This window comes from Anser cygnoides, chromosome 20, assembly GCF_040182565.1.
Source record: "Anser cygnoides isolate HZ-2024a breed goose chromosome 20, Taihu_goose_T2T_genome, whole genome shotgun sequence".
Lineage (NCBI taxonomy): Eukaryota > Metazoa > Chordata > Aves > Anseriformes > Anatidae > Anser > Anser cygnoides.
This window is the reverse complement of record NC_089892.1, coordinates 199,626-223,496: the sequence shown is the minus strand read 5'-3', so window position 1 is coordinate 223,496 and position 23,871 is coordinate 199,626. Positions and strand designations below refer to the sequence as shown.

At 36.6% G+C, this 23,871-nt stretch overlaps 1 protein-coding gene across 13 annotated transcripts in view; it reads left to right on the top strand.

The window, feature by feature from the left end:
- RALGPS1 (Ral GEF with PH domain and SH3 binding motif 1) overlaps positions 1-23,871 on the top strand; it is a 133,903-nt gene that overhangs the window by 89,348 nt on the left and 20,684 nt on the right. For 11 of the 13 annotated variants that reach the window (XR_007159111.2, XR_007159116.2, XM_066980468.1 and 8 more), the window contains 4 exons: positions 11,328-11,465; positions 13,057-13,150; positions 17,785-17,895; positions 19,961-20,028. Coding sequence is in view for 11 of the 13 variants with exons in the window: in XM_066980468.1 (XP_066836569.1) it covers positions 11,328-11,465; positions 13,057-13,150; positions 17,785-17,895; positions 19,961-20,028 (411 nt within the window). In the remaining 2 variants the exon portion in view is untranslated. The remainder of the gene's footprint in view (positions 1-11,327; positions 11,466-13,056; positions 13,151-17,784; positions 17,896-19,960; positions 20,029-23,871) is intronic. The other 2 variants (XM_066980472.1, XM_048051080.2) reach the window with 1 other exon arrangement.

The window sequence follows — 23,871 nt, the reverse complement described above, 5'->3', positions numbered from 1 at the left end:
GTGGAAATCTAAAATGAACTTAAATTAGGAAGGGATTGGTTTTTTTTAAATTAAGGACTGTAAGTTTCCCCTAACTATTTCTCAGACACATCAGAAAAAGTCAGCTGTTTTCTGCATAGTTGCAACAAACAGGCCTTTGAGGAAGACACCAAAAGTTAAGGTGAGCCATCCTAAAAATATTGTTTGGAGAAGTTGAAAGTGATTTGTTGAAAAAAGTCTTCGCTGTCTGCATAGAATGGCAGCGTAAATACAGCAGAGACACATGTAAAAAATGCATACAGTGACAGGGAGAGATGAGATTTTCATCAATGTACGAAAAATGAAAAGCTTAAGTAACAAAGCAAATGTATTTGGGGTCAAAGGTGACGATATGTGTCATAGATGAGTCAAGTGTGCGGTGTTGCTGTATGTGAATCTGAACCTACTTTGGGTTAGTTTTAACATTGTAGAGATTTTTCTAACATGAGATCTAAAATGGAAAATCTTCTGGGCAGGGTTCACGAATCGTAGTAAAAGCATGTGATACATTGTAAGGAGTAGTTATATATAAACACCAAAGTCAGTGTTTCTTGTGAACATTTTGAAATTTGGAACTGTGTAAGTAAAAATAATAGAAATCATTTTATTGAAAAAAATATTTTGTCCTTTTGACTCGGTCTCATAATCTGCAATGGTATATGTGAGTGGTACTGATGCTATGTTCTGGCTAGCTGTCATCAGATAGAAGTGATCCCATTTGTTTGGCCACTGGACTGGCAATATCTATTACAAATCACATGTTGTTGCCTTGGCAAAGATTCATGTTTAGTTGTTCTTAAAGTATTCTAAGTCCTACCAAGGCTAACCAGCATATACCTTTGGTTCAGTAGAAAAAATATTCCAGCCCTTAGTCCACGGAAAAGGTCCAAATTTTGTGAAACCAACGAAACCACAAAACTGTAGTATTTTCTCTGACTATGAGCAAATCTCCTAAGAATGGTGTCTTTTGGTTTTACAGACTGCTGACTGTAGGGATTTCAGCTTTCTACCAGTTAGTTAATTGATAAGTAGCTTTCTGTCTGTCCTCTGCTTTGTTTAGTATGGTAAAAGCTCGTTACTGTATGTGGGAAAAGGCTTTCTTAAATATGACTGACTAGAAATTGGAAAAACATTTTTGTCTCTTCTGGTTTTCCTATCAAATCAGTGTTGTTGTGCAACTTTTAGGGAGAGAAAAGGAAAATAATGGCATTCCATGGCTTTCTTTCTGTTATGTGTGCTAGTTAACTGTGTGTCTTCTAGACATCGCTTCCTGTACTACAACTAACACTATACCTAGACGTACATGTTAAACCACAGCATGCGTGCTTTAAGGGGGTTCTGGATTATGGATATCTTTAGAAAGTGTACGTGATGATATGTAGAGAGCTAAATTTGTCTGTTAAAACATTTAGCTTTTGTTCTCCTTTTATAGCATGTGTTTGTAGTTGTCACAGTAATGGTATAATTTAAAATCATAGAATCATAGAATATCCTGAGTTGGAAGGGACCCTTAAGGATCATCAAGTCCAACTCTTGATACCGCACAGGTCTACCCAAAAGTTCAGACCATGTGACTAAGTGCACAGTCCAATCTCTTCTTAAATTCAGACAGGCTCGGTGCAGTGACCACTTCCCTGGGGAGCCTGTTCCAGTGTGCAACCACCCTCTCTGTGAAGAACCCCCTCCTGATGTCGAGCCTAAATTTCCCCTGCCTCAGCTTGACACCGTTCCCGCGGGTCCTGTCACTGGTGTTAATGGAGAAAAGGTCTCCTGCCTCTCGACACCCCCTTACGAGGAAGTTGTAGACTGTGATGAGGTCTCCCCTCAGCCTCCTCTTCTCCAGGCTGAACAGGCCCAGTGACCTCAGCCGTTCCTCGTACGTCTTCCCCTCCAGGCCTTTCACCATCTTTGTAGCCCTCCTCTGTGCACTCTCCAACAGTTGCATGTCCTTTTTATACTGTGGTGCCCAGAACTGCACACAGTACTCGAGGTGAGGCCGCACCAGCGCAGAGTAGAGCGGGACAATCACCTCCCTTGACCGACTAGCGATGCCGTGCTTGATGCACCCCAGGACACGGTTGGCCCTCCTGGCCGCCAGGGCACACTGCTGGCTCATATTCAACTTGCTGTCAACCACGACCCCCAGATCCCTCTCTTCTAGGCTGCTCTCTAGCGTCTCATCGCCCAGTCTGTACGTGCAGCCAGGGTTTCCCCGTCCCAGGTGCAGGACCCGGCACTTGCTCTTATTGAACTTCATGCGGTTGGTGATCGCCCAGCTCTCTAACCTATCCAGATCCCTCTGCAAGGCCTTTCCACCCTCATTCGAGTCCACAACTCCTCCAAGTTTGGTGTGTTTGGTGTTTTGGCAGCAAATGCTTAAGATTATTATAGCACTTAATCAAAATATTAAGTATTAAGTAATATTAAGTAAATATAACAAATTCAAGTCTCCAGGCTAATCTGAAATACTTCATCAGCTAGTTGTTCTTTGATGCAAAGTAGTGAATGTATGACTAACAAAAATGCTGAACTGCAGCTGTTTCATAACTTACTTGCATTTGCAGAATTGCACAAACCTTTAGCCAGGCACTATGCACTGAAGTATAGGTAAAGCATACAGTGTGATGTTCATTATACACTTTATTTTGGATTTGCTAGCCTTGCTATTTCACAGGACAGCTTTATAATTGAGAATGATACAAGTTACCAGTCTTTTTTTTTCTGCACTGATTTTTTTTTTTACTTCCAGTTTTGCAATAGTGTGAGTTTGTACAAATTTCAGTAGTGTGAATTTTGGATTGCACTCTGTGCCTGCAAATTTTCATAAATCCACAAAACAGTTTTGGATTTCTGGATTGTTAAGAATAAATGCTACTACTTCTGTGGACTGCACATCCTTATATATTTTCTGTAAGGAATTTAAACCCCACTTTCGTTAAGTGTTAAGGTACCATGGTCATAATATTTATTTTCATGAGGTCTTTCTGACAGAAGAAAATGTGTTTCCTGCTGAACTCATGGAAAATAGAGGACAATGGTAACTTACTCAGGTCAGAGAAATCTGTGGCAAAACAGAATTATTTGAACTCAGATTTTTGGGATTATTTGGGATAAGACAAATACCTGAAAAAACAGATTGCCATTTGTTTCTGCTACAGGCGTTTGAAATAATACCACACCAGCTTTCTCATTGGTATAACTTTGTCCATGTGATTTGATTGAAAGTATTCTGTCATTCATAGCATGTTATGTCACCCAATGAGGAACAAATCACATAGCATTTAAATGTTCATGCAAGTTTTAAAGCTTATATACTTGTTCTGAGCTTCAGAATTGGGTGAAGTTGAATAACCACTGATTTCAGGAGGTTTTGGATTGTGTTTCTTAAGAGCATGTTGTTAGTATCCTTTGGACTTAGATGCATCTCCAAAGTATCCATATTTATTGTCCACCTCAGTGTTATTTTCTTTTTCTCTTTCTTGGAAGCCTTGAGTAAAAAAAATAATAGGAGAAGCTTAAGGGTGAATCAAAAAAAAACATGAATATATAGGCTTGGTTTCTGTATCCTGCTGAATACTGCAGTTCCCATAAATACTTTTTCAATAAAACTTGGAAGGTTGTTGTTTAGTGGATGGAAGACTCAAAATGCATGATCTGGCTGGCACTGCTACTACATTTCAAGTTGACTTTTCGGTTGTACTTCAGCTTCCCCGTTGGTAATATTACTCCTTCTTTTTAGTTCTACAGTAAAAATTAAGAACTAGGTACTACAGTTCTTTTCGTCAATTTAAAAAAAATCACTCCCCTTTACACAATGTAATTTCCAATGAGTAATTTAATAATGGATTACTGGGCCATGCTTTTCCTTAACCTGTGTTGTTATTTCCATGATACCATGAACTAATGAATACTGTATTGTCCACATACAATAACCAGCTGCAAAATTGGTTTTAGTGACAATGGAGAAAAGGCAGCATCACTGGAAAATGTTTTGCCTGTGGAAGCAGCTGCCCATGAGCTCACCCTCTGGAAAATATCCTGATGGCTTCACATCTTAGAGAGCTTTTTCTGTGCACAGTAGCACAAATGTAAGCCAAGGTTTGGAAAGCTAGTGCTGTGTGTTTTCTTTGGCATATGGCACATCTGAGCCTTTCCTTTGAGAGGCAAGTCTTGAAGTCTTTTGCTGAGTGGAATTTTTTGTTTCCTCTGAGCAAAGTAAATTGATTCTCATCAATTCATCTATTCCAGTCGTCACATCATACATACATAGAAAGTTCACATTGCCATTGCACAGATGAAGGCTGGTAACACTTTTAAAAAATAAAAATAAAAAACTAGTCCTTTTTATTTTAAAAGGGGGGAGAGGGACACCATTGAACAGGTGTAGCTTAATATATATCTTAAAAAAAAAATATGGATATTGCATTCTAGATACTACATTCAGTTTAATTTATTATTGGCATCCATCAGTTTGATTTCTGACATCCTGCACCTCACTACCCACAGAAAGCCCATTTTCCTGACACTTTTCTTTGCAAATTAAAGGACCTGTGCTGACCCCCCCACACACACACAGTTCTTTCTGTTGCGCTTGTATCTCATCAGTCCTCATCTGTATACTGTCTTGCAAAAATACTGTTTGTTCTCAAGAAATGCTTACTAGTGCTGGTAGAGATCTAGAAGGTGTTTGTACCCTTGATATGAATGAGAATAGCAACAGACTTGCTCAAAACAACTAGAAAGTAGACATGAACCAAGCTGCCATAAGCCATGGCACAGCATAGAGGCACTGAGCAAATAGGATCTTTATGGTCTTCCATACTTTTTTGCATCTGAGGCTTACTTACTACTAGGAGATGACATGAAAATAATTTGTTTTCACTGAACAGACTTAAAACACTTCCAAAGATCCAACTCTTATCACTAATTAATGCAAGCATATTAAATTTCTCTCAGGGAGGAGTGTGTTGCTTAGACATGCTCCATGCAAATCGTTATAATGGCCTTCCTTCCCTTTGAGAAAATTCTGCTTGACTAGCATAGTCACATTTTCTGTTGTTTTAATAGCTGGAATTTATTGAGAAAATTTAATGTGCTGAGGCTGTAAGAGTGTAACTGAGCCAGCTAACTATTTTTCTGAAACTGTAAGAGTGTTCTTTTCAAGGCAGGGCAAGAAAACATGGGGAAAAGAAGTCATTGATTATATACGTGCTTTAAAAGATTATGGAAAATCTGATATGGAAATGAGGCAAATTTTTATGCCGCATAAGTTATTTTCCTACTCTAAAAGAGTGTTCCTTTCATTGTTATGCAACAAAGAAACACTAGCTTCCCTATGCTGCTCATAAAACCGTTTAGGAATAGCTTAGGTTAAATTCTGCCTTTTAGCTGACCCTAAATGTTTGAGCAATCCTTTGAAGAAAAAACAGGCTGAAATAATGTTTTTGAAACACTGTAGTAATAGCTGCAGTTATCCGTGAATGAAGCACATGCAGTGATTTCTGTTCAGTCTATTTGAATGCCACGTTAACAGCAGGCTCAGTACATTTTGTACAGCATTTTCTCACTGCATTCTTAAAGGGTTTCCCTTCCAGCATCACTGAGGTCAGTGAGAGTTTTGTTAATGACATCTGAGACTAGGAGACCATGCTGTTTATCTTTTTAGCTAAATTACAGGGCCAAAAAATAGCAGCAAGGCAGGCAAAGACTTCTGTGATGCTTGGTTTTCTAACCAAGCTGTCTCTTCTTTCTGTGTCTTCTTACAGTGAATATTCTGAATACTGACTTACGAGAAATATTTAATCTGTAAACAATTCTTGCTTTCAAAAGGTACTGTATTTACTATCCCTTCCTCTCAAACTTTGGAAATAAGAATTAGCTCTTTCAAAGAAAGAATCTGGGATTTTAGGTATTAGGAGCTTCAGGCTAGCTTCAACAGAGGGCTACAATGGGCTGTTTGCTAACTTAGAAAGAACTAAAACCATATTTTGTATGTTTTTTCTGGTCTGGAGTAACAACTATAAACTTGCAGTGCTTTTGTACTCAGCACTTACATAAACAGTGAGCAGATATTCCTGAAAAGCTGTTTGTTTTTGAAAAGGATTAAATGCTTCATGTCCCACCCTCCATGCAAAGCTGCATGGGCAGATTTTGTGTCAAGACTGTCCTGCACATGGCTATGAGATGCAGTGAACTGCTGTGCTGTTATTACAGATTGCAACACAGTTCTCCCACAGAGCCAAAATTTTATCATAAATTCCAGAGGAAGTTCTCAGCTGAATTTGAAAGATGGAATGGAAACCTACTGTAAACAACCAAGAAGATAACAGTAGTGCTCTTATAAGTCAGAGAATGTTGGTAGAATAGATCGCTTACATGTGATAATGGATCTACTGAAAAGCCAGAAATGCTAGGGTGTATTTAGTTCTCAGGTTGACTTACCTCTTGCTTCTTGAAAAGGTTTTCTGAAGCTAATTTAATTTTCTGTTTGATGTTGTTGTTCACAACATTTTTACATGTAATTTTTCTGTTCTTAGTTATTTTGAAGAGGTAATTCTAATGCTTTAGAAGAACCTGTAGACTTATGTAAATGGCTGTAGATTTCACCCATTGATCATATGGTGAATTTCTGCTTTGTACATGAGAGTGTGATAGTACATTTGCTTCTTTGCAATAGCATTTCCTGTTTATTAGTCTCCTATTTTTATTTGGTAGCAAAATGAGGGACTGTTCTCTTGTTCTGTGGGTACAATTCATTATTTTACAATGCATTTTGCTGTCTTGTGTGTGTATGGTGTTGGGGGGGAGGATTATAGAAAAAACAGGTCAGATTCTTCTCAGAGTAGCACAGCAAAAGGGCAAGAGGCAGCAGTCACAAGTTTCCAGTCACATGTGGGAAATTACAGCTGCATATAAGCAAAAAGAAAAATTACTATTAGAATGGTTTGGGAGCACTGGATTAAGTTAAATCAGTCTCCATCCCTAAGCTTGACTTGGTAAGGCTGATAGCATTTTTCAGCTTCGATTTAGTGCTGCTTTGAGCATAAGATTGGACTAGATGAGCTCTGGAGGTAGGTCCCTTTTGACCTAAATTATCCTATTATTTGTGCCAGTACAAAACATGCATAAAATGTAACCAGATTGGAATGGTGAGATTCTAATTCTTCTCTTAAAAAATCGCATTGTGCTGCAATAAAAAGATTTTAGAGAATCTATGAATGTGACATACTTCTACACACATTTATCTCATCATTATTCTTTTCTGCCTTTTAACCTCACCCACGTTCTTTGTAAACTGAGGTTAGAAAAGGAATTATGTATGTGAATTAGTATTAGTACGAAGAAAAAAGTAAAACTTTTGAGATAGAACTTCAGTTTTGGAAATTCTGGGAATGTTTTCAAAAATAGAGATATCTAGTTCAGAAAGAGTGAAGTTATCACTCAGTGGAAGTACTGATTTTGATTTGAAACAAGTAATATTTGGTTAATATTTAGTTAGTAATATAACTGTCTTCTACAGATCACTTAGTAATTCCTCATATAAGAGGCAGTTTGCACACATACAGCACACTTCTTAGCCCAGTCCCTAGCAAATACATACAGAATGCATGTAGACTTTTCTCTCGTTAATCTACTTTTTTTCTTCTACCAGTTGAATTTGCACCCAAAAAAGTCTGTACAATCAAGACTTAACATCAGGTTAGGTTTCTGGGTCTGCAATATTGTTTGGGCTTTTAGAGCTTTTTAGTTTTGTTTTGATTTCTTCTGTAGTTTGGGGGAAGGTGTTTCTGGGAGATGTTTTAGAAGGATGTTGGGTCAGACCTCTATGACACTATTCATAGCTGTTCTTCTAACATTTTAGTTAATGTGTATGTTCTGTGATGTTTTAAGATGTTTTTCAGTCATTCATAGGAATTGAATACTATGTCTTTTTGTGGCAAGTGTCAGAAAGTGTATGCTGACGGCATTGTTACTGAACCATGAGAATATGTGAATTGAATGTTAAGTTGCAATGTTGTAAAAAGCTGCAGGTTCACAAAAAGGTGTCTCAAGGGCTCATGCATTACAGTTGCTATGTGCTATTGCGTCCATGGATTCTGCCTCAGTAGAAGCTTTTTAGAGTGTAATTTCAGAATGATTCTATTTCAGTTCTAACAGAAGATTCAAGTATTTCTGCTTAGCTTGCTTCTGCTTTTAAATGACTTTTTTTAATGATGAAATGTGATCTGTTGCTAACTGAAGTTTGTGACATCGATAGCCATGAGATTTTGAGATAGCCAGAGAAAGGAGCTGATATGAGTGGGTTTTAGTAGAGCCGTGTCTCAAAGCAGGTAAACTAATATGTGGCTACAAAATATGTTTCGACCATGTTTGTATCAACTAAAAAAAAACTAGGTAATGTGTACCCACCTTTAGATGACAGCTCTCTTTACACGATATACAAAAATCACTTTAAGGACTGCTGCTTTGAGATGCCTCCATTGCCCTACACCTTAATACAATCTGGAATGCTTAGCAGAGTCTTAGCAAATTATATACACTGTTGTGCACAAATATTTTTTTCTTAATTCATACGGAGTCATTAAGTTTTGGGATGCAAAAAGACTGATTTAGTCAATATGCTAGAACTTAGTTATATTTTGCTTTAAGTTCATGGTTTAAACTGTGCTTTCCCCTTTAGAATACACGGCTTCCTGCAGAATCTGATCTGCGCTTTGTTCTTTCAGTAGAAGTGACAATACTGAAGACTATATAAAAAGACTTATACTGTAAATTGGTATGACAGTATTTAGGTTGCATCCACTTCATTATTATTTATCACTACTGGCAGTGGCTATGTGTTTGTGTAAATTTTGTCTGAATTGCTTGCAAACTTCTTTTCAAAGTTACAGTATTACAAATTTAAGCACTTCGTACTTCCTGCAGATTAAGCATGCAGTCATGTATTTTTTAGGAAAAAAAAAGTAAAACTTCTTTGTTAAGAGTGAATGAAGTTACACTTTCTTGTATTATTTAGTTTGGGTATGTCTGTCTGGCATATGGCTCCATGAAGAGTCAGAAGAGCACCAAGTCTCCTTTATGTATACAGCGATTGCTCTCACTAATCTCAGATCTTAGTCTCAGGGAGCTGTTTTAACCAAGGACATGTCAAAGATGACAGTGTGTTGTTATAACTCTGGCTTAGCAGACTACGTATTCTGCTTCCCTAAAAGGTGAAGTACTGTGCATTAGGATTTTGTTCCTTCTTATGAGTTGTGGTTTAACCGCAGCAGGCAGCTAAGTACCTCACACCCACTCGCTCATTCTCCCCAGGTGGGATGGGGGAGAGAATCAGAGAGGTAAAAGTGCAAGAACTCATGGGTTGAGAGAAAGACAGTTTATCAGGTAAAGCAAAAGCTACGTGTTCAAGCAAAGCAAGGAATTCACTCAGTACTTCCAATCAGCAGGCAGACACTCAGCCACTTCCAGGAAAGCAGGGCTCATCACACGTAAAGATTTCTTGGGAAGACAAATGCCATCACTCCAAGTGCCCCCCTTCCTCCTATAATCCAGCTTTTGTTGCTGAGTATGACGCTATATGGTATGGAATATCCCTTTGGCCAGCTGGGGACACCCCAAACTCCTCACTGGCAGAGCAGTATGACAAGCTGAAAAGTCCTTGATTCAGGGTAAGCACTGCTCTGCAGCAATGACAAACATTGGTGTGCCACTATTTTCCTCAAAAATCCAAAACAGCCTCTACAAAGAAAATGAACTCTATCCCAGCTGAAGTCATGACAATGTCCATGCCTTACGCCATACCATTTACGTCATGCTCAGGTCCCACACTTTCCAATACATCCTCATTAATCACCACCCTTTGGTTAATACACAGATTTCATTTCCTTAATCTGTGTACCACTGTGGGCACTATGATCTGCATCAGAGCCCTGATCAACAAAAAGCATAGCTAGGAGTACTCAAATTAATTTTACACACACCACAGAGTTTCTCTACTCCTTCCCAGCATTCACTCAGTTGAACTATTAAAATAAATTAGATTTAAATATCCTCAGAAAAGGCAAGTGTTTCCTCCACCTCTTCATTTAAGTGCATTCAGAAAGTTACTGAAGTAAACAGATAAGCCTTGCATTGTGCTTTCATAGTACCTTTTGTGAGTTTTCTTACAGAATTATCATTCAATTATCCAGAGTTCAAAACTAAAACTTTCCATGCTCAGTGATTTTTCAGTTTTTTCCAAACTTGATGATTTTATGTTGAATATACTTCCCAATTGGTGTTTGTCCTTTGTTTGCAGTTACTTTCTAACTGTCTACAGCTGTAAACTAAGTTTATAAACCATAGTGATATGAGTGAAACTGAAAGGCGTGTGTTGATAAAGTGCAGTTGGGTACCATGCAAGAAATGTTATGAATTCATTTTGGCCTTATTCCTGCCTTTTTTTTTTTTTCCTTGCCTACTTGATAAAGGTAAAAGTACTGCACAGCCAAGACCAACTCTGCAAAATACTTGCCTACAAAATATTTAGTGAGAGGTATATTTCTGATGATGAAGATAGTTGACATCTTGCCACACTTGACTCCTTTATATAACATGCTTCTTTATCAACCAAGAACAACATTTTGTCTAGTTAGCCAGTGCTTTGGAGAAGAATAATCAGGATTTTTAGCAGCTACAATAATCACCATTTTCCTGTATTTGCTGAGAGATCCAAGGCCTTGGCAAGTAACCATGCGACTTTTTTCAACAAATAAATTAATAAATCATACCCTTTTTCTTACACCTTTGGAAATTATCTCATAATCAAAGCCAAAACATAATTTCCCTTCGTGTTTTACCAAATACAGCTTGAAGCCTCAGCAAATACATGTAATAATGTCTTAATGTAGTAAATAGTGGCAGACCTAGAAGGCAGTACAGTGCAGTGCTGAACTGTTCATTGTGGCCAGAGGCTGTTGTACTTGCTGTCAGTTACACCCAGACTCCCTTCACTCTCATCAGTAGTTCGTGGCAGATGAGTGTCTGTTTTTTTAGTGTCATTGTTATGGTTCTGCAAATTGCTCATAGTAGACATCAGGTTATGTATTAAGTCCACATGAGCAAAACCTTTTCTGTCCGTTTTTTTAAAAGATACAGAATTAAAACACTAATGACATTTTTGAACATGTTAATTTCAAGCTCTCTTTTATTTAATGGGCCCAGAATATAATAGTGGTCAAGAGTTGCTGGCTGTTCTGTTCATTAATAATTATGCAACTATTTCTGTATGAAACACTAGATCAATTGATCAGATGATTTGTTTGTTTCAGGAATTTATCTCTTGGACTTAATCTACATTGATTCTGCATATCCTGCTTCAGGCAGCATTATGGAGAATGAGCAAAGGTCCAATCAGATGAACAATATTCTCCGAATAATAGCTGATCTGCAAGTCTCCTGTAACTATGGTTGGTAACTTTTTTTACACCTAGTAGTCTTAACTAAAATTTTTATAATACAAAAATGTGATAACAGGTTTCTGCCCTGTGTAAAGGCAACACAGGATGCTAACATTAGTGGAGTTGGACAATAACTGCTATAGCTTCCCTTTCTGTATAGTTACTGGTAAATCAGGCAAATGAGCACGTATTCTAAATTTTGAGAGTTGTGACAGAAGTTGTGCAGAGTATACTGGTATGTGTATGGACTAGAAGTGGCATGTTTTCAAACACAGCTGAAAGTACAGACAGAATTATCTCAATATCTTTCCTTTTATTTGCAGTAGATAGGATGTTTTTGGAGTGTACAATATGTTAATTTCATCCTCAATGTTAGTATCCTGACGTTTACAAAATGAAATACAGATATTCTAATCTATATAACAGTTGTTAAATTCCGTGTTAAATTTTTCACATATCTCACTTGGTGAGGAAGATGAGGGCTGCTTCTGTTTGTTAAAAAGATTTTGCTCTGAGGTTGATTTCTGCAATTTTAGCCTGTTATGTGAAGCCGTATGTCAAGAAATGTGCTTTTTTCAGGGTCTTGATGAATACAGAGCATACTGTTGACAACTTACCATGAATTTCCATTTCCATTGCTTGAACATGGAACTATCTGGAAAACCTTGACAGCAGCTGTACAATTTAATTGAATAAATTCAGAACATTTAAATGGTACATTTTTGGAGCGTTTTGAATCAAAAAAATTAAATCTTAGATTATGAAAGAATGAGATATTACGTATGCTTAAGTATCCCTTGTCCTTTGTTGTAGATTTTGATATTATAAACTATTTAAAGCTAGGAATTAGGCATAATAATGTATGAGTCTGAAAAGCTAGATTGTTCAGCTGTCATGTTTTTATTGTGACTTTCATTTTGTCTGAATACTTCGACAAAGAAACCTCCTCACTTCACTGACCCTATCTTTTGGCAGTTGTGACAGTTTCCTTCATTGCTATTTATTAATTTTGAATGCTTTTGTTAAAATCAGAATGAAAATTAAAATGTGTCCTTGAAGAAGCAATCTTCTGTAATAACGTGTACCTTTAAAACATTTGTTTTTATGAAAGCATAAAAATCACATAGTACGAGACCCATGTGTTGCTGTCCATACACCATACCCTCAAAAGATTTTTCTTTCTGAATTTAGTATCTTTGTATCTTAAGCATTGTAATTTTTGAAGTCTTCTCACCTTGTGCATATGAGAATCAGTAACAGCCATTGTTGCAGGCTTTAATTTCCCCCACAAAAGTTAGTACAAACTCCAGGCAGTGCTTGCATCAAAGTAACTCTTCTCTGCTTTTGACGCAGCATATAATATCATCCTGTAATCTTCCTGATGATGAAATGCATCTGTGTCTTCTTTAACAACTGAGCATCACTTTTGCTTAATCAAATATTAAACATCCTTTTAGAGTCCAAGCAATAGTTCTGCCTGATTTATTCTTTAGGAAATATCACATTCTATGTGTACATTGAGATAACCATGAGAACCAGGAAAAAAAATATTTATTTTAGATGATGGGAATATTCATCTTGTTTTGTTTTAACACTACAGATCATCTCACAATACTGCCCCATGTGCAAAAGTATTTGAAGTCTGTCCGTTACATAGAAGAACTTCAGAAATTTGTAGAAGATGACAATTATAAGTAAGTACTATTCTTTCCTTCAGGTTTGGGGAATTTAAAGGAAAGATCACATGGATGTTAGTTTGATTCATAGCTGAACAAAAAGCTGTTGACAGAAGATGCTGTGGGGTTTGTCTGGAGTTCTTCATATTTTATTAACAGAGTTGGTAATACCAAGATGGCTGAATAAAATCCAGAATGACTGTTGTCCTTTATGACTCTAAACAGATTTCCAAAATACCTTTGTACAAGTTAAAAGCAGATGAAAATCTAATCTTCACTCTATTATACAATGTTTGTATTCTGGAAATTTTGTTCAGAAACACTAGAGCCATATCTAGGATGTCCAGAATTGACTCTGTGCTATTGTAAACTGTACATAAAAGACATCTCCCAAGCAAGAAGCCATAGGACAAGAGGAAATGGCCTCAAGTTGCACCAGGGGAGGTTTAGGTTGAATATTTGGAAAAATTTCTTCACCAAAAGGGTTGTTAAGCATTGGAACAGGCTGCCCAGGGAAGTAGTTGAGTACCATCCCCAGAGGTATTCAAGAGACATGTAGATGCAGTGCTTGGGGACGTGGTTTAGTGGTAGGTTTGGCAGTGCTATGATAACAGTTCGACTTGATGATCTTAGAGGTCTTTTCCAACCTAAATGATTCTGTGTTTCTGTCTTCCAAATTCAAATTACTATTTGAATTACTATTAAGCTGGTACTTCAGTTATAAATCGGACAATTTGGGGGAGTTGAGAAAGAGCCAACTCTCACAATGGTGTGAAGTAGACACCATAGAGCACATTGATTTTAAATCTTGCAGCCGAAGTTTTATGTAACTCAACCAAGGTAGATGCAATGCTATTTAATTAGCTATTGACAAATACAGTACATCTATTTAGATGAGCAGAATTAAAAGTGTTCAAGGCAACCAGATGTTCAGTAATAGGAGGATGGCATGAAAGATTTTAGAATATGTTTTGGAGAAAAACGTTGATTTCTTTTAAAACCAGTCTTAAAACCAGTCTTGTTACCAGTTTTAGTAAATACTTCAGTTAGTGCCTCGTCTCAAAAGTTACGTGTATCTAGACCATATGCTAATAAAAGTGTTGGAAGGGTTCATCAAAGTAAAAGGTGATTGGGATATCACAGAAGAGTTAGAGTCCATCTGAATTAACAGTGACATAAAAAATCAAATTAAATATTTATTCTAATAAGTATTTATGGTGTTGATCTGTAGATGTCCCTCAGAAGTGAGATACAGCCATGAAAAGACAAATTCATGCATACTCTCTATCAAATATAATATTTCTAGGAAAAATTAAATTGTTAATACTGCTTCACAAGAAGCTGGTGAGACCTTGAATGGAGTGCTCTATGCGTTTCTGGTCATCCGTGCTTAGAATGGATTTGAAAAAAAAAAAAAAAGATGGTGTGTTGAGAATAAAGTCTGTCTTGTAACACCAGATTTAAGGAAAGCCTGGGAAAGCAAAAGTGGAGGTAACAGAATCGCTATATGTAAATACAACTGGGTAAAAGTAGGAAGGGTAAAGAGCAATTTAAACTGCTTTGTAATGGTAGCACAAGAATAAATGAATACAAAAAATTATGAGCTCAGCATTGAAATATGGTTTTTAACTATCAGTAATGGAATTCTGGAATAGTTTCTTAATCAGAGTAGAGACACAAATAATTAGATAAGTTTGGGTTGAAACGTGATCAGTTAATGAAATGAAGACTGTTGGCTGGTATCTGTGAAAGCAGAAGAACAGTTTCAGTGAGTCAGAAGATTGTATATTCCCAACGTGGGAATACCTGCTTAGTTTATATGGTTCTCAGTGTCATGCACATACCAGCATAAAGAATGACCTACTCTAACCATTCTGTATTTCTCTGCAATTATAGCTGACATTGCTGTCATACAAATGCAAAATCATACTTAGATTGTTCAAGGAAATAAAATGCATTGCCATAAGAGACACCCCCACCGCCCCCCCTTAAACAAACAAACAAACAAAAAAAAAACCGCTATTGAGCATATATTGAGACAAGTGTTTTTTCTTTGTTTTTGCACATAACTGTAGTTGTTAACTCCAGTTGCCGAAGTTCGTAGAATGGCCTGGGTTGAAAAGGACCTTAAAGATCAGCTAGTTTCAACCCCCCTGCTCTGGGCAGGGTTGCCAACCGCTAGAGCAGGCTGCCCAGAGCCGCATCCAGCCTGGCCTTGAATGCCTCCAGGGATGGGGCAGCCACAGCCTCTCTGGGCAACCTGTTCCAGTGCCTCACCACTCTGAGTGAAAAACTTCCTCCTAATTTCTAACCTAAATCTCCCGTCTTAGTTTAAAACCATTCCCCCTTGTCCTATCGCTACCAACACACGTAAGCAGGCGTTCCCCCTCCTGTTTATACCCTCCCTTCAAGTACTGGAAGGCCGCAATGAGGTCTCCCCGGAGCCTTCTCTTCTCCAATGCCCCCCCCCGCCCCCTCCCCCAGTGCATATTAATATAGATATTCTACAAGGCAGGAAAATGGTAGCGTTCACAGATTTTGACTGGGAAAATGAGAAACTAAATGACCTGTTAATCATCACATGCTGTCCCTCAGAGAACCCCAGATTCTTCTACTTAACTCTGTTTCAAACCATTGCACATACAGAGCTATTCCTCAGCCAATTCTGTTGATGTAAATTCTTGGGATAAGTGTTTGTGGAACTTCACTTTTCCTGAGAGAATGATTCTAAAAGTGGAATAACACAGACAAAGCATTCTTTTTGAATTGGTACAAGAACTGCTTTGAATATTATCAGGACATATATCAAATGGAGAGAAAGTCTTCCAAAACTTGACCCCTTGTTTGGGGTAAACTCCAGCAGAAGTTCAGCAAAAGAATCTGAACTAGCACTGGGTAGATCACTTCAAAATATACTTGGCTGTGGTTTTGGCAGGTTTGTGCTTTTGTGTCCAGCTGATCACAGATACTAAGAATAGTGATGTTTCTGCAGGAAAATGACTTGGAACAAAATAATTTATCTGTGTGATGTTTTCATTGCCAATTATACGTGCTTTGTGGAATTAGAATTCCTACCAGAGTACTGATGATAGAATGCGTATGTCCACCTTTTTTTTAATCTTGTGATATTGTATATTTTTCACAAATAAAGATGCATTGTGCAACAGAGGCACATTGAACGTTTGCATTGTGCACAGCCTTGTGAAAAGGTCAGGTGATCTAAGATTTGTGTTAAGATTTTTGTCTGTGATTTAAATCTCAATGTTAAAATTTAATAAGTGGCCATTATTTACTAATTTCTGACAACTGTCATTAAAGTCACATACAGAGCAAAATTAAACTGAGTAACAATTTATAAAAGTGAAGAATTCTAGTTTCTATAGGCTTTACAGCTCCGGGGCCTGATGCAAAAAAGTGTTTGTGTTGCTTTATTTGATTTTTAGAGAGACTTGCCTCATGGCTTTCATTAACTCTAATATCTTAGTAAAAATAGATTAAACAAGTGGTTTCTATAAGTTTATCACACCATGACATAATATTTGGAGAAACTGCAAGTCATGAGTAACTCCAGTTTAAATTTGAAAATCATTTTAACCTTAGCAGCGACCTTGCTGATAATGCTGTAAGGTATTTGATGCATCTTACAGATCATTATGTACTTTTATTTGTACATTTTTAAGTACAGTTGTTTGTGAGAAAGAATATCTCAGTCAAATTTCACAGTTTTTTTTCTAGGCTTCACTATGGCTGGGAAAAACTGGACTGAATTCACAAGAGGCATTAAAAGGAGGGAAAGATTTGGTTCTTAGCATAAGAAATGTTACTGCAGTTTGTATACATTGGTCTTTTTTGGAGAATCTTGACCTTATTCTACCAAGTTTGTTTCATCAGAATAAAGCTTTAAGTACAAGCCTGTATTTGTCAAAACTTAACACATCTGCCCTTAAAGAAATCTATTCCTTTTCTGCTTGTGTATTTTGTTTTGAGTATTTGATTTCACATTTTCCTCTCAGTTGTCCCTAATAGCATTTTTCCCTTCACAGCATTTTCTGGTCCCCTGCCAAAAGAAACTTTAAGCTTTAAAAAAGCTAAGTGTGCTAAGATTTTATAGTGGGAAGGAATCTTCTACCTCTTTCTCTTTTCAGTGACTGCTCTTTTTGAGCCAGGGACAGTATTAGTATACTCTGAAGAGGCTGCTTGATTTCTGGGAGGAAGAACAGAACTATCTCAGTACCAGGATGTCGGAGAGAAGCTTAGATAGTTGCCCTACAATGTATTGGCAGGATCCCAACACACATTGCACCAAATGAGAACTTCAGTTACACTGAAAAGGAAAGCCACTTTCCTTTTTTTTTTTTTTTTGGCAGCCACTTTGTATAAACAAAGCTTTTCTCTTCAATTTTTTGTGCCAGTCTAATTGCTTGCTTTTGGTTTGTGCTTGTCAGCAAGTAGGAATACTCCAGAAAACCCCTGACAATGATGTCATTTCCTATAAATAATAGATTTTTCTTGCTCAGCCCATATACTGTTCTCTGCAGAAGATGAGAAATTAAATATGCTGGTTACAAGACTGAAGGGGAAAAATAGGAACCAAAACATCAGGATTCCTTCCAATTATATTCAAAATATATTGCTAATCATCATTTTCTCAGGGAATCACCAACAACCAACAGGTTTCAGAGATACCATGATGCAACTACTGCAGAATCTTCTTCCTCCCCCAGGAGTGTAAGAAGTGATCTGAGGAGAGTGCTTGTCCCCAGGTATGCAGTTTTTCCCTGAGCTAGACAACAGTATCCAAACACTGTGGCGTTATGCCACGTCATTTTGTAACCTGCCATGCCTTGCAGTGGTTCCAAAACAATTCTTTTTGCTGAACTCTCAGAATGATTATGTCAGACCCGGTATTCTCCACACCTTATTCTTGGTCCTTGTTAGGATAAATAGGCATGTTTTCTCCATTCACCTTCTTACTCAATCCTTCACCTCTGTCTTTCCTTCAGAGTTACTTTACTGTAATCAAGAAAGACAGTCTGGGGAAAGGAGGCTGTGCCTTACTGACAGCCATAGAGAAGTCTTGGCTGAGAATCCAAATTAAGAAGTTTTAAGGGGTGTTTTTAAACCTGTAAGCTTAAAGAAGCAATTCTATAAAATAGGCAACATCAGAGTACAGCAAACCCAAGACAAGATATTTCTGAGGTTTTCTTTAAAAAGGTTGATACCAGTTTGCCTAAATGTCTTAAAATTGTATTTAAATAAAATTAGTTGGAGAAGTAAGGAACCAATTAATTCTCCTTTGATTTTTTATCAGTGTAACAATGCTTGTATTCAATCATTTGACAACAAAATGCCTCCAACAGCTGCTTTGAAACTGGGTTTGTTTGCTTTGTAAAATAATTTCTCAGAACAACTTCTAAACATATTAGCTATCAGAAATTGCTGCCAAAAATCATGTTAATAAGTTTTTTTAGACAGTTATTTCCTACCAGTTAAGATGAAGACCTTCTGCATAAGTCTTTTCCTTAACTTGTACTTAACAACACAAAATTCACATGATAGGACCCTAAAAAAAATAAAAATCACATGATGGGACCCTACTTACAAGAAGAGACCTCAGTAGCTTCTTTTTCTATTTTTCCATAATGAAGTGAATTCCCATGTGATTAACATCTTTATCATGTTCTGAGTTTTATAACTTCCTCATTACTGGCTTCCTGGAGATGCATGTTGCCACTTAGTCACTGAAATCATGTTAGAGGAGAGGAAAGTCTGGAGAAGAATAATTCGTTACCTACTTTGAACATAACTTCGAACAGTTAAAAGAATCTAGCAATATCAGAAGAATATAAATTCTAAAATGTGAAAAAGGACTGTGGGTTTGTTTAAATAACTTCACAGTAAAACATAGTTGATATTTGAACACTGTGAAAAATGAACTGGGAGGTATTTCCAATAAAAATCTGTATACATGAAGGACAAGGTAGGAAGGAAAAAGGTAGTTAGGCCCTACACGATATTTTGAAATGCTGTCATAGGGTCCTTCCCTCACCCCCCCTTTATGGTTTTATTTAAAGTTAAGCGTGTTAAGTGGGTGTTTAATGCTGTGCAGTGACATCAGTTATTTCCTTTGGTTCTCTTCCTATTCCATTAAACTTTACTTAACAGTGTCGTCTTCTGTACTTCTGCTGTCAAACTGGTACAGAACAGAGAGAGAACTGTCAAGTTAAGAGTGCATTGACTTTAGAGGTGGCAGAAGTCATATGCACTAGAAGATCAAGACATGAGGAGGGATGTATAGCATTATAATTTCGTTAAAATAATCTTTTTGAGTATTAAGCGCTTGCTATTAAGCTTTGGTCATCTCTCCCCTCTTATGCTTCTTTTCTATAGGTTATAGTAACTAATATTTTTAAATCACTTTTCCTGATTCCACATTTCCACAAGATAACGGAATAAATTCCCTTTTCATGCGCGGAGAATAAAATGTTTGCTATTAGGTTTCTCTAAATTTACTGACTTTTGTAAGGTTTTTTTTTTTTTTTTTTAAAGTGAAAGTCTAGGAAATTATATTTTTACATTAATGGGGAGTATACAATATCAATTTCCATTTCTGCTTTCATAGGCTTTCCTCCCAGTTTCTTTCTTGGATCTAACAGGTAGTGATTTACTTTTAAAATGTATTGCTTTGTTACATAATGAAATAAATGACATTTCCAGCAAAGTAAAATTTCTGCTTACCACTGCCAAAATAATTACTTTAATCAGATTCTTTCAACTTTTATTGAGAAATTGTACAGTTAATTTGTCTAAACATTTGTTTTTTTCCAGATTATCATTAAGAATTGAGCCAGGTAACAGCTCTCCTCGACTGGTTTCCTCTAAAGAAGATCTTGCAGGTATAAAAGTTTATTTGAAAGTTTGAGTAAGAAAATAATGTTAATTACAGAAGTCTACTGAAGTGTACAGGAGAGCCCATTAATCGTTTTCAAATATGGGCTTTTGTTGCAATTACAAAATTATCTTTTAAAGACTGTTAGAAAATTGTTCCCTTTCTGTGCATATGGCCATTTTCAGAACACCATTGGTCAAAAACACCACTCTTCTGATACTTGTTAAAAATCTGATTTTTACTACAAATTTTTACAGGGCCCACTTGTACTTGGGTTAGCATTTTCCTTTGTCTTATATAATTGCCTTACAGTGACAAATTGAATCCCACATGACAGGACTGATTTTGCACATATCAGCATTCATTTGGCTAGGCAAAACAAATCCGTTGATCTTGAGTAAATGAAAGCAATTCTTTTGTTTTCATTCTGATCAGGCACTACCACCTCAGCTTATTATGGTTTACTCCATAGTCATAGCTCTTTCTTTTTTTCTTAAGAATAAATAAAAATAAGTTTGATTTCAGAAGTAAGACTTAATTTGTGGAGATTGCAGATCAGGGGTATACTGAGTAATTTGCCTTTCTGGGTGGCAAAGAAGCAGCATTTTTGGTATGATTTATTAGTAAGTATTGTATCTTTAATAAAAAGAAGAAAACCTGTTGGATTTTTTTCTGCTTTGATAAAAGCCCAGTTACAGCTCAGTGCATCTAGAATTAATCCCTGGAACTGACCAGTGCAAATCGCCAAGTGGCATAAATAGATTCCCATGTAGATTTCCCACTAACCTTATTATTGGATAAGAGTCTACTGCAGGACCATCATTCCCAGTAGTATTGCTATGAAGTTCTAAGTCCACTAGCAGTTCAGATGTATTTCAGTAACATGAGTCATCAATAGGATATTCCTGATTTGTGTATAAACAACTGGGGTTTGAGGAGAACTCAGAATGTTTGTTAGCACTGGAACAGAAAATAGATTCGTTGTATGGTTGTGGGGGTTTTTCATTTTGTTTTGTTTTTACAAATGTTTGCATTTTCAATAGCATTTAATAAGCGAGGCAGGAAGAATTCTTTCAGTATAAACAAATCAATGCAGTGAGTAATACAGGAAATTCTCTTTTCAGGTTTCTGTGTAAACCGAGGCACAAATTTGAGACAATTTCATTGTGTAAAGGGGGAGGACACACAATAGAAAGATTCATGTGAATGATCTGATCCATTGAATAGGTTACTTTATCTCTTAACTGTGAAAATAGATCATGATGAGAAATATTTTTTTAAGAAATGCCTACAAAGATAACTTGTAGGGTATGCACGTACAACTCCCGTGTCTTTTTAAAATCTTCTAGATAGTAGTTGATAATGTTTTGGCCTTGGACATCCTCTGTCGTCAGAATATATTGAAGTAGAGGTATAAAATAAAATTTTTCATAATCTCACTTTTCTTCCACCTAAACACTTACACAAAGACTCCTCTTCATACTGATTACTGCTATGAACACGCATCAATGAGCAGTGCTTCTTAGAATTTCCAATTGGACTAAACATAGGAAGTGTTATATTGGCACTGGTTTTCTAAAAACCGTCTGAGAAAAGGAGCTAAGCATGTGTAACATTCTTAGTTAGATTATTTAATTTACAGATGAAGAGAAATGTAAATATTTCTATGAACAGACTAAACAAACATCAGAATATATAAAATGTACTTAGGAGCCATTATCACAAAATCTCTTCTATTTTAATCTGTTAAGCTGAACGGCCTGTTTTCTGTCTCACCATGCTAAATCATATGTTAAAAAAAAAAAGTTTTTAAAAACAAAAGAGTACATTTCTCATCTGGCAAGCAATTTAATTTTGCATTCAAAATGTCTTTTTTTCATACCAAATGAGAGAGACAGTTTAAATGAGAAAGAAGGAGGGGAAAAGAAAAAAAAAAAAGGAAGATGTTCGTAATGAAAGGAATAAAATAAATATGGGTGTTCTTCCTCCACCTCCTGACTGTCTATATTGGCTGCTGTGAGTCCCTTCGTCCCTTCCTAAGTGTCCAATGGGCAGTATAGGAAAAGTATGGTTTGTCTCAGGTTGTGAATTCCATTCCTGGAGTCAGATACGTTTAATCTGATCTTCAGTCTACACTGTTTAAAGGAAAACGAAATACAATCTGCAGGAAAAATAACTTGGAAGAAAACATTTCTGCAGGAAGGTGCTCTCTCCATTCCTCTTCAATGCTCAGTTCTATTAATTGCTGGGTAAAATATAAGAAAGTTAGTTCATATGAGGAATTTTTCGTAACTTGTTAAGTTCATAAGGTGTTCTTGGTTAACACTTCGTACAGACATGTCAAGCTTGATATTGTTTTTGTGAAGATAATTTTTTTCATACTTGAAACTTTAAGTAATTGGTTCTCTTCGTTGTATTTTATGCATTAAAGGCAGACATACAAGTGGGATTTTGGTTTTGTTGGCTTTTACTTTGTATTGCTCACTTTCAGATGCTTTATACCAGGGTTATGAAGTTAACATTTCATTAGGATGATTTTGGAAGTTCAAACTTCAGTCATAGCAGCATGATATCATCACCAATACTGTATAATTGTTAATTGAGGGCTTAGACTTCATTAGAGCTGTAATGGAAGGCAAATAAAAATACAGTTCTAAAGCCAGAAACAAGAGCTTTGAACTGTCCTGAGCCAAGCAAGTAATATGGCTTTATACTGCAACGCACATAGCTGGAGTCCACAAATACTGACTGGGTCAATGCTGAGGTGAATAGGAAATTGTAGGTTATCTAGCAGTATTAGGAGAGAATGAATTTTCACCTCTGAATCTGCAGTGCCCCTACATGCTCTGTAAGGTTGCTTTATTCAGAATGGTGAATAGAAACCAAGTCTTGAGTCATTTCTGTTGCTTAGTTTTTCTGTTAGTATTTCCTTCAACAGATTGACATGCTTGTAGACTGCTGTTTCTTGCTCAGCTGGAGAGTTCTCATTTACTGCCAGTTAGACAATGAATGCCACCAGCATTTTGTAAAATCCAGTTGGATTTTTTCGCCTATGTGACTGCAAAAATGCTACTAAAGGCATTTATTAGGCTTCAATGGCTACTTAGGCTTCAATGTACTTTATTGAAAAAAACAAATTAATTCCCGAGGAAGGTTAGTTAAGTAAGTTATTATGAATTCACATCAAAATTTAATTAAGCATGAAGGCAGTAATTTATTATTTATTTCACAACATTAATAAGTGTAGTCATCCCCATTAGTCTTGAATAATTCCAATGTAAGATATGCAAGTACTAGTAATGACTTATTTGACCATGGAGAATTAAAAATAGCACATTCTAAGGTATTCAAATGAACATTATTTTGATTGAAAATTCATTCAAATCATATTTTGAGATTATTTCCACTTCAGCCTTTGTGCATCAGGAGTAAACCCTTTGTAGTCAGCAAGCTGTGACCATAAGAGATGATCTGAAAATAGTTTAGGCAGTAGTTCAATGTTCCAGTCAAAAGCATAGAAGTCTGAATATAGTCCATTTCAATGGACTATAAATAAAGGCTCTTGTCCCCAAAAGGCAGTCATCAGTTCAGTTCTCCTGGTAGTCAGAAAGTTAAAATGTTATTAATAGCTCTAATTCTGGTTGATTCTGTGGTTAAGTTCTGCATTTGACATATTTGCTTCTTATAGGCTGCCATATGTTTCCAAGTATGAAGAAACATTCAGTGTGGTGGTAATGATTCCAAAGTTTATGGTGGACGTAAGTGCAGGAAATGGTATCTTCTTCATGTCCTAAAGTATATATACTTGTGTTGATGATAGAAACTGATTTTCCTCCTCAGCATCATGACT